Raw genomic sequence first — 11,697 nt, forward strand, 5'->3', positions numbered from 1 at the left:
CCCACTCAGTTTTTCTGTATAGCCCTGGCTGTCCTGGAACTCTCTCTATAGACCAGGTGGACCTCAAACTCAGAGACCTGCATGCTTCTTCCCCAAGTCCTGGGATTTAAGATGTGTGCTATGTGCTACTACTGCCTGGCTATAAATAATTTACACACACACATACACATTCTAGAATTTAGGAGATTAATTTTTGCAAACTTGGAGGAGATGAGAAAATTTCATCTCTGATTATATGTCTGTGTGTGCTTTTGAGAGATTATGTTCATGGGAATGAAGGTGCACTAGGAGACCATAGGTGTTGGATTTCCTGGAGCTGGAGTAACATCTGATTATAAGCTATTTGATATGAGTATTAAAAATCAAATTCAAGTCCTTTAGAGGCTCTTAACTGCTGAGCCATTGCTCCAGCCAAAAGAGAAAAAAAATCATATGGAATTTAGAGAGATGTCTCAGCAGTTATGAGTACTGAGGCTCTGGGGGCTAGAGAGATGGGTCAGCAGTTAAGAGCACTGACTGCTTTTCCAGAGATCCTGAGTTCAAATCCCAGCAACCACATGGTGGCGCACAACCATCTCATGGAACCCAGTGTCCTCTTCTGGTGTGTCTGAAGATAGCTACAATGTACTCATATACATAAAATAAATAAATAATTCTTTAAAAAATGAAAGAGTACTGAGGCTCTAGGTTCAATTCCCTATGGAAATGATTTTCCTTGTCATGTTTACCATGCATTGACCCCCAAAGGAAATACCATAATTAAGGAAGAAAGTTTTACTGTTTTTTTTTTTTTTAACACCACTTTTAAAAAATAATTTATTTTTCTTTTATATCCATTAGTGTCTTGACTTCATGTAGGTCTGTATGAGGGTGTTAGATCCCCTGGAACTGGAGTTACAGCCAGTTGTGAGCTACCATGTGGGTGCTGGGGATTGAACCCAAGTCCCCTAGAAGAGCAGCCAGTGCTCTTAACTGCTTAGCCACCACTCTGGCCCCAGTTTTGCTGTCCTTAATGCCTTATTATTATTATTATTTTTTAAAGATTTGTTTTATTTATTATTTTATGTGTATGAGTACACTGTAGCTGTACAGATGGCTGTGAGCCATCATGTGTATGGCTGCTGGGAACTGAACTCAGGACCTCTGCCGCCCTGCTTGCTCTGCCCCACTCGCTCCAGCGCAATTCACTGTAGCTGTCTTCAGACGCACCAGAAGAGGGCGTCCGATCTCATTACGGGTGATTGTGAGCCACCATGTGGGATCTGAACTCAGGACCTTCGGAAGAGCAGTCAGTGCTCTTACCTGATGAGCCATCTTGCCAGCCCCAATGCCTTATTATTTATTAAAGAATAAGACTACAAGATTTTTTTATTTACAAGTTCTTTTTTAATCAAATCAGTTAATGTCTATGTGTGTAGGTGTTTTGCATGCATGTATATGCACTGTGTTTGTCTAGTATCTGAGGAGGTAGATAGCATGGGAACCTCTCAAACTAGAGTTCCAGATGGCTGTGACCCATTCACCATGTGGGTTCTGGGAGTTGAACCTAGGTCCTCTGGAAGAACAGCCAGTACTCTTACTGCTGAGACATCTCTCTAGCCCTGAGATTTTTACATAGAATGTTTTCTGTATATCTGTGTTATAAGACTTAAGGGAACTCTCAAGGTCTATTTTAATAATTTTATAACCTGGTCTCCACAGAATACAGTTTATAATAGTTTATCAGACTTAGTGTTAGGACGTAAAATAACTTATTAACTGACTACCAGTTGTTGAAAATGAGGCAAATGAGCTAGAGAGTGGTAACAGACCTAGATCTCTAGATCTCAGTTCTTTGGGACTGCACTTCCTTGTTGTAAGCCCTCCCCTCCCACCCAACCCCAACCCTCAAGTAGCTGTTTTTCAGCTACCCCAGACAGCTGGTAAAAAGTAAAGATGAAGGGCTGGTGAAGATGACTCATTTGGTAAATGTTTGCTATAGAAATGTGATGACAGTTCTCAGAACCCATGTAAAAAGTTTAATGTTGTGGCCTGTGTTTGTAATCCCAGCATTCCTATGGCAAGATGGGAGATAGAGACAGGAGAATTAACCCAGTTATCTTGGAGTAGTAGTAGACATTATGGCAGAAATGAGAGAAGCTGCCTCAAAAACAAGGTGGAAAAGGAGAGGAAAAAAGTTAAAATAAAGCAACGTGGGAGTTCATGTTTTACACAGTGGGAAAGTGGTGGTTCAGGCTTTGATTTAGTTTTTAGCAATCATAATTGCTGCTCATATGTTTCTTTGAAGTATGTTTGCATTCATCACTTTTGCAAGTTAATTTTGGTGAATTTGGTCATGGCATGGCATTAGGATTCTGCGGTAGCTTCCAGTAGCCACTGGAAACCAATTTAGAGATATTCCCTCACAGTCATGTTGTCATTTGAGGTAAATTTCTTAAATTTTGCAAACCATACTATGTAAGTAACCTGATCTATGAACCTAACACAGTTCTGGTCTGTTCTTCATGTTTATTTTTCTGGGTTTAAAATAATGTTTGGTTTTTCCCCAGGCACAGTGCCTCAAGGGGATGCATAGTAACATTTTGATGATTGGATTCTATTTACCTTTAGTGTAGCTATAAAATAATGAGAGTTACTCTACTAAACCAAGTTCTTATGTAGCATTGTTTAGGAATCCAGGCTTAAGCTTCATCTATTAAGGGCTCACTGAATTTTTTATCCTTACTTTCATTTGTGTCAATTGTTATTAGTTGATCAATGAACATATCACACACACTTCTCGATTTTTAAAAGATAGCTACTCGAGCATGTCATGCAAACCTTTAATCCTAGTACCAGGCAGAAGGGCTACAAGCGAGACCCTGTCTCAAAATAAAATCCAGATGGTAAGACCATTTTAGTTAACAGGTCATTCTTTTTACTAACAAACCCCATTTTACTGTACACCCCCCCTTGTGTGTGTGTGTGTGTGTGTGTGTGTGTGTCCTTGTCCCAACCTCAGCTTTTCCTTTTTAAGGATACTTGTTTATTTAGTTTCTTGAGGCGGGTGTGGGAGTAGGGCTTTGGCTGTCCTGGAACTCACTCTGTAGACCAGGTTGGCCTCAAACTCAGAAATTTACCTGCTTTTGTCTCTTGAGTGCTGGGATTAGAGACGTTTGCAAACACTGCTCAGCTTGTTTTTATTATCCACAATTATGTGTACATGTTGTAGAAAATTTAAATCCCCCCAATCCAGGGTTTCTACCCACCTTTGGTCATTCAGTTCCCAGATAAAAGGCACACTCGACCTTTATATCAGTGTTAAGAGCTGGGGAGATATCTGTCCTCTATGCTATTATTTCTGTTTCCCAGCCAATAATCCCATTATATAATTTGCATGTTTCATCTGGGTTGTGCTTAACTTCAACTAGCCAACCAACATGGCCATTATTTTATGATTCATCTAAACCATGGCAGCTTCTACTCCATTCACTTCCTTCTCTCCCTTTCTTGAGGTTCTCTTCTGACCCCCAGCCCAGGAATCCTAATCCCTGCCTATGTCTGTAGGCTGTGGGCATCTTTATTTACCAATCAGAAATAACTTGAGGTCAAGGTCACACAGCACCAATTGACTCTACTTTAGGGCTTTGGTCTTTGGGGAAACCAGGTCTTGAGGAACCAGTATTAGCAATAGCATACAAGCAACATCAAGCCCACCCACTACATATATAGGTCTGTGTGTAGGTGTGTATGTGAGTGGAGTTGCTTCTCAGAGGCTGAACTTGTAAGATCCCCCTGGAACTGCTTATAGGTGGTTGTGAGCCATTTGACCCCTCTAAAAGGATCAGTGTTGTTAACTGTGAACCATCTATCCAGCTCTGGTTGTGGGGTTATAAAATGTATTTCTCACTGTATGTTTCTAAAAGTATTGGCTGTTGATTTGTGATGTGCATAGCAGACATGTTTGGCAACTTTGGACTTGCTAATGAGACACTGGCCACTTTATCCAGTGCTTTTCTGAAATCTGTAACCTTTGTTAAAGAGAACATGTGCCTGGGACAGGTCCTGAGAAAATAGCTAGAGAGGTGTCAGGACAAAGGACAGAGAAAAGACTTTTTAAATGGAAGTTTTTTAAAATGTTACTTTTGGGGGAGGTAGGCACTAGGACAATTTTATTAGAGTTTAAAAGAAAAACCAGAGATCTGGCAAACTAAATCTTTGGTAGGTGTTTAGTGGAGGACAATGTGGGAGAGAAGGAAGAAGGCCATGCCATTTATGCTGTCCACATAAGAGGTTAGTTTACATGGTTGTGGCCAGGGGTGGGGAGAGATTAGAAAAAAGAGTAAGGAAACACAAAATGTTGGGAGAAGGGCCCAGTGTGTTAAGGCAGTGGTTCTCAACCTGTGGGCATAACACCTTGGGGTTGTTGAATGATCCTTAAATAGATGTTACATCAGATCTCATCCTATGTATCATATTTACAATTATGATTCATAACAATAGCAAAATTACAGTTACAAAGTAGCAGCAAAAATTTATTTTATGGTTGGAGGTCACCACAACATTAGCAAGGTTCAGAATTAATGTATTAAGGAAAGTGTGCACGGCATGCTCTTCTAGAGGTACTGAGTTCAATTCCCAGCAACCACATGGTGGCTCACAACCATCTGTAATAGGATCTGATGCCCTCTTCTGGTGTGTCTGAAGACAGCCACAGTGTACTCAAACACACACACACATAAACAAAAATAAATAAACCTTTAAAAAAAAGATAAAAAGCAGACAAACTTAAATGATGTTTACAAGGCTGTGTTTGTTTGTTTGTTTGTTTTGATTTTTGTGACAGGGTTTCTCTGCATAGCCCTGGCTGTCCCAGAACTCACTCTGTAGACCAGGCTGGCCTTGAACTCAGAAATCTGCCTGTCTCTGCCTCCCAAGTGCTGGGATTAAAGGTGTGTGCCACCACTGCCCAGCCAGGGCTGTTAATTCTAATTAAGTGCTTTATAGAATGTTCTTAAAAAGCACTGACTTAAGTGCAAGGAAGTGATCTTGTAGTTGTTTCAACAATGTGAAGAACATAGAGTGACTGAAAATAAGTTAGCATGGATTTGAGTGATATTTAAATTTTGGTGATCACTTCACCATATAAATTGCCTGAGGTATTAGCTCAGAGAAAGAATTATGCCAAAATTCTGTAAAAATATGGTATTCTGTTTTGTGATAGTATAACTAACCTTCACTTAATTATTAAAGGACACTCCATTATTTACAGTCTATATAACCAGTACCTAGTACATTTAAGTGTTACTTTAAGATTGATAGTTAACAGGGCTGTTACACAGAGAAACATCTTGAAAAACAAAACAAAAAGACTGATAGTTTCTGAGTATTTACGTAGTGTGATGGTTTGTATGTACTTGGTCCAGGGAGTGGCACTATTAGGAGGTATGGCCTTGTTGGAGTAGGGTGTGTCAGTGTGGGTGTGGGCTTAAGACCCTCACCCTAGCTGCCTGGAAGTCAGTCTTCTACTAGCCGCCTTCAGATGAAGATGCAGAACTCTCAGCTCCTCCTGCACCATGCCTGTCTGGATGCTGCTATGTTCCTGCCTTGATCATAATGGACTGAACCTCTAAACCCGTAAGCCAGCCCCGATTAAATGTTGCCTTTTATAAGACTTGCCTTGGTCATGGTGCCTGTTCACAGCAGTAAAACCCTAAGACATGTAGTTATTTTACCCATCTTCACCTAGCATATATTTTTTTTATTAATGCTGTATCCAATATTGAATTTTTCTAGTGCTGTTAAGAATAGATTTTCTTAGCCAGGTGTGGTGGTGCATGGCTTTAATCCCAGCATTTTGAAGGCAGAGACAAGCTGATCTCTGAATTTGAGGCCAGCCTGGTCTATAGAGAGAATTCCAGGACAGCCAGTGCTATATAGAGATACCCTATCTTGACCCAAGCCCCTTCCTCCACGTAACTTTTCTTTTGCGCGTAATTTTTGGAAAGGAAGGACCAAGATTTCTTAGGAAGTGCTGGACCACTGACAGACAGACTTGGAGCCCCAGAATAGTTTTTTTAAAAAAAAATTTGAAAAGGGGTCTTGATATGTAGCTTGGGTTACTTTAAATTCAATAGGCCTCCTGCCTCATACTTTCCAGTGTTAGATTATAGGCATGTGCCATATACCTAACCAGTTAAGACTTTTGTGATTTAATTTACAAAAATAGTAAGAGGAGGTTTTCTGCCAGAAATTTGACCTTGGTTTTTTAAATGTTTTACTTCACTGCTACTTTAATGTTTTTTTCTTCCCCATAGTCGCTTCTTTTTTTATTTGAACAGTAATAAATACGGTCTTTACTACTTTGTTAATTTTACCCTATGAGTTTTTTAGTTCTTCTGTGACTCTTAAGGTTTGATACTCACAGATTGGCTGCCACTAAGCAAGGTGTTTTTTTGGGGGGGCGGGGTAAAGTAGGGTAGGAAAGGAGCAGGTAGATGGTCCTTAGGTAAAGTAGAGGATAAATGAATCCATTTAAAAAAAAATTTGAGAACTAGCATAGTTATTTTCGGAACTTTTAGGAAATAGAAAAACGTGCTTTAAAATTTTAGGGCAACATGTAAATTTGACAATTACTTATAAATAATTTAGAGGAGTAGTGCCAACTTTTTAGCATGAGAATTCCAGTCAGATACTATGAAGCTTTTGAATGAATTAAATCAACCAAAATGAAGTGACCTGGGAGAATTGAGGGGCAGGGATTTTGTGGAGGCTGTTCTAATGCCCCTTTACCTATATTCTTGGCTCTTTTCTGGATTTGTAGTTTTCTTAAATTCTATCTATCTATTTATTTTCTTCTCTAATTATAAAGTGCTTATCTTTACAACTAATTACTTTCTTATTAATCCTTGATATCTATGCTACTTTATGTTCATCTTTCCATGGGAAAGAAAAGACAGCTTAAAAAAAAAGATTTTAAAAAAATTGTGTTCATGTGTCTGAATGAGTTATATGAACATCATGTGGGTGCAGGTGCCCCTGGAGGCTAGAAGAAGGCATTGGATCCCCTGAAATTGGAGGAACAGGCAGCTGTGAGCTGCCACATGCGGATGCTGAGAACTGAACCTTTGCAAGAGCAGTAAGTGCTCTTACCCTCTGTGTCATTTCTCCAGCCTTACATCATTCCTTTTCCATGGTTATGCTTTTTACTAGTTTTATTTTTCCACTTCTAGCTAATTTGTAATGACTTATTATTTGGAGTCAGGGTCTCATGTATCCCAGGCTAACCTTCCATACCTTGCTATGTATTATAGGAGGACCTCTATTCCTAGTTGTCTTTCCATTGCCTCAGAACTAGTTTTCTTCCCTTTTTAAAGCCCCTAATTTGTATTATATACAATCCTCTTTTAATCCCCTCACCCCTAAAAACAAGAGAAAAGATCTTTCTCAGGCTGATATGGTCTTTATTATTTGGCTTAGGCTAGCCTTGAACTTATAGGAATCGCCTTGAGCTGCCAGGCTTGCACAACCACGCAGATTCTCCATATTTAAATGTTAATTTTCTCATCAAATTATCCTCTTCATTGTGTGCTTTCTTTACAATTTTTCCATTTAATCTTTTATGGACTTTTTTTTACTGCTTTCATCAAGTGTGATTTTATTTTTACACTCTAAGCCCTCAGCTTACCTCTTTATTATTTGGTAATATTTGATATTAATATCCCCCTTTAATGTGTTGATAGATCCTGTGCCTATGGAATCTAGAGGAAGGCGTCTGATAGCCAGTAACTAGAGTTACAGATGCTTGTTAGTCTCCAAGTGGGTGTTGGGAATTGAAGCTTGGTCTTCTGGAATATCAACCAGTTCTCCTCAACTTCTGAGTAATCTCAAACTCCTTTTTTTTTTTTTTTTTTTTTTTTGGTTTTTGGAGACAGGGTATCTCTGTAGCCCTGCCTGTCCTGGAACTCACTCTGTAGACCAGGCTGGCCTCAAACTCAGAAATCTGCCTGTCTCTGCCTCCCAAGTGCTGGGATTAAAGGCGTGCACCACCACCGCCCGGCTTTCTTTTCTTTTCTTTTTTGGGTCAAACATTTTTTTTAAACAGAAAAAAGCAATGAAAAACTATAATTAAAATTTCAATCTATACTGAAATGTGCAAAGCACAAAGTTAAAAGGATCCCATGTCTTACATTGTACAGTTAATCGTTATATGTAATATGTTGTTCCTGTTATTACTGCTGTTATTATCATCATCATCATAATTACATGACTTTTATTATTTATTTATTTATTTTGAGAGGATTTCACTATGTGTCTCTGGCTGTCCTGGAACTCAGTCTGGAAACCATGCTGGCCTCCAGCTCAGAGCCTGGCTTTTTTCTTTTGAGATAGGGTCTCTGTCATTTTTTTTTTCTTTTCTATATTCTTTTTAAAGATTTATTTAATTTATGTTTATGAATACACTGTAGCTGTCTTCACACATACCAGAGGACATCAGATCCCATTACAGATAGTTGTGAACCACCTGGGGTTGCTAGGAATTGAACTCAGGACCTCTGGAAGAGCAGTGAGTGAGTGCTCTTAACCACTGAGCCATCTTTCCAGCCCCTCTTTTTTTTTTTTTTTAAGTATACATACATAACAATATCTCCACTCACAATCTCTCACCACAGCTCTCTAATCTCATAGCCACAGTGACTAGAGACTCTCCCCAACCTTGGGATGAAGAGCAGCATTCTGTTGAGTGTTAACATTACACATGGCCTTAAACAGACCAGCACATAGTCAGCAGGATTCGAACGTGTGCATGGAGAAAAGGATTTCTAGTCCATTGCCTTAACCACTTGGCCGTGACCACAGCTGTGTTTCTATTTTTATGTCAGTGTACAAACATCTGTCCCCATCTTTTAAAAATTACTTGTTAGTGTGAGTGTGCATAATGTGTATGTGGTATGTCCTCCACAGCATAACGAGGCCAGAAAACAAATTTGTAGAGTTCGTTCTTTCCATCCAGCTTTAAGTGGGTTTTGGTGATAGAGATCAGGTGTCAGGCTTGTGTCTCAAGTGCCTTCATTTTCTGAACCATCTTATCAGTCCAATACATACCTTTTTGAGATTGGGTCTTGCTGTGTAGCCCAGGATGACGTTGAGCTAGATATCAGGTGCTAGAATTCCACATGAAGATCATCATTTAATCATTTTTGCTTCCTAAGGCCAACTTGGTGTCTTCTAGCAGTATGGACAGTTAATTGTGAACTGTCATTTGGGTGCTCTTAACAACTGAATAATCTTGCCGGGTAGTGGTGGAGCACACCTTTAATCCCAGCACTTGGGAGGCTGAGGCCAGTCTGATCTACAGAGTGAGTTCCAGGACAGCCAGGGCTATACAGAGAAACCTTGTCTTGAAAAACAAAACAAACAAACAAACAAACAAAAAGAAAAGAAAAACAACTGAATCTCTGTAGTCTCCAGCTAGCATTCATATATTCATCTGCTCAGGGATTGCTGTCCACAGTGGACTGGGTCCTCCCATGTAAATCATCAGTCATGACAGTCCAGACATTATCACAGGCAAATATGACCCAGAAAATTCTTTAATTGAAGTGTTCTCCTCTTAGGTGGTTCTAGGGTCAAGTAGACAATAAAAACTAACCAGGACACAAGCCATTTTCAGAGTGATACTGGGTAGTATATTAGACAGTACAGACAGAGAACATCAATATTGCAATATTTCTACTCTGGAAAGTCAGTAGTATAAAACCTCTTTGGGAGACCTTTTTATTTATTACTGCCTTTCTAATGAAGTTTTAATATATGATGAAATGGACAAAGTAGATAAATAGAAGTGTGGCAATCTGATCCCAGATAGGGAAATCACAAAATATATGCCTAAACTTTAAGATGAGAAACAGGTTGATGGGTATGGCCAGAGCAGAGAAGAAAGATCATTTGAAACCAATATAGAAAATTCAGCAACTTGAATCATATGTAGACATGATTAAACTTCCTGAATTTCATTTGAACACCTGTACTGAAAAGACTTGTATCATATCACCGATGATCTGATCTGGGCACCTCTGTTTCTAAGTGTTCCTTTTAGTTTTACTAACCACCTGAGAGTTTAACAAAGCAGTATTTATAGTGGTTTATTAAACTGTGTATTTATATTCTGGAAACTAATTTTTTGTCTACCTTTTTGTTGTTTTATCTACTGTACCCTTTTATTTGTCTGGTTGACTGGGTACTTGTAAAGAATAACTTAAATGCATGAACTTGGTTTTTCTTTTTTTCAGTGAAGGTGGTGTTTTTAAGGCTCATCTCACTTTCCCAAAAGATTATCCCCTCCGGCCTCCTAAAATGAAATTCATTACAGAAATTTGGCACCCAAATGGTAAGTTTTCTAATTTTATTTTCACATATGCAAATACAATGATTTGTTACTAAAGATTTCACAACTGCCTCAGTTAAAGTGCTTAATGATTTTATGGTGGTTTTTTTTTTTTTTTTTTTTTTTTTTTTTTTTTTTTTTTTTTTTTTTTTTTTTTTTTTTTGTGCATATGGTCTTGTAATTGACTCTAAATACAAAGGTCCTTCCTTCCTTCCTTTTTAGTTTTCTGGTTTTTTTGGAGATGAGTAGCAGCAGTTTTGAGTTCCAGGTCAGCCTGGACCTCACTATGTAGCTAATGCTGGCCTTGAACTTTTGGTAATCTTCATGTCTTAAGTTGCCAGTTGGGTCAGCTTGCAGGCAAGAGCCACTATTACACTATAGTTTTTAAAAATATACCTTTTAAGACATGCTCTCTAGATTGGGAATCTAGCTCAGTTGGTGGAGTGTTTACCTAGCATGCACAAAATCTTGGACTTGATTTCCAACATTGCATAAAATGTGTGTGATGATGCAAACATGTACTTTTCTAGCTACATAGCAAAGAAAATTGTAAAGGTATATTCCAAAAATTTATAGGTAGCAGCATTATTCACGTTATCTAAAAAGTAGCAATAATACTAAGTTTGATCTGTGGAAACCATACAGAAGTAGAGATCATGTTCCACTAAGTTATGCTTTGGCTTCTACATATGGGCTGTGGCATACACGTTCACAGATACACACAATAATAATAATAAAATAATTTGAAAAATACTACATGGCAAATAATAATTTGTGTAGCTTAAATGTATTTCAGTTTGGACTTCACTCTCTCTTATTGTTGGTTTTATTTGTTCATTGTTTTGTTTTAGGTTTTTTTTTTTTTTGGTTTGGTTCTTTCTTTTTTTAGACAGGTTGTCACTGTGTAGCCTTGGCTGGCCTGAAATTATGTATGTAGATCAGGCTGGCATTAAACTCAGAAATATCCTGCCTTTGTCTGTCATGTGCTGGAATTAAAGATGTGTACTACCATGGCCAGCCTCCATACAGGGTTTTCAAGTGGATTTAGTATTAAGAATAAAGCCATTTGTAAAGAACATCGAGATGAAAGGGGAAAAAATAACAGACAAAACATTGTATGGGGAAATAGAGCATTTTGGCAAAATAAGTGTAAATATTAAGTGTATAGTTGAAATATGACTGGTTTATAGGATGCTGGATGTGGGGCTGAGGCTATGCATTCTGGGCAAGTCCTCTTTTCTCTGAGCTACATATACCTTTCAGTTTCTATCCTCCAAATCTTGATCTTAAGTAGATTCCTTCTGATGGAATTACATACAATTATTTAGTCT

General features: G+C 38.4%; 1 protein-coding gene across 1 annotated transcript in view; it reads left to right on the forward strand.

Moving 5' to 3' along the window:
- Ube2g1 (ubiquitin conjugating enzyme E2 G1) overlaps positions 1 to 11,697 on the forward strand; it is a 72,550-nt gene that overhangs the window by 51,229 nt on the left and 9,624 nt on the right. Inside the window, exon 3 of the mRNA XM_031352752.1 lies at positions 10,272 to 10,369. Coding sequence (XP_031208612.1) covers positions 10,272 to 10,369 — 98 coding nt within the window. The remainder of the gene's footprint in view (positions 1 to 10,271; positions 10,370 to 11,697) is intronic.

Source organism: Mastomys coucha, unplaced genomic scaffold, assembly GCF_008632895.1.
Source record: "Mastomys coucha isolate ucsf_1 unplaced genomic scaffold, UCSF_Mcou_1 pScaffold5, whole genome shotgun sequence".
NCBI lineage: Eukaryota > Metazoa > Chordata > Mammalia > Rodentia > Muridae > Mastomys > Mastomys coucha.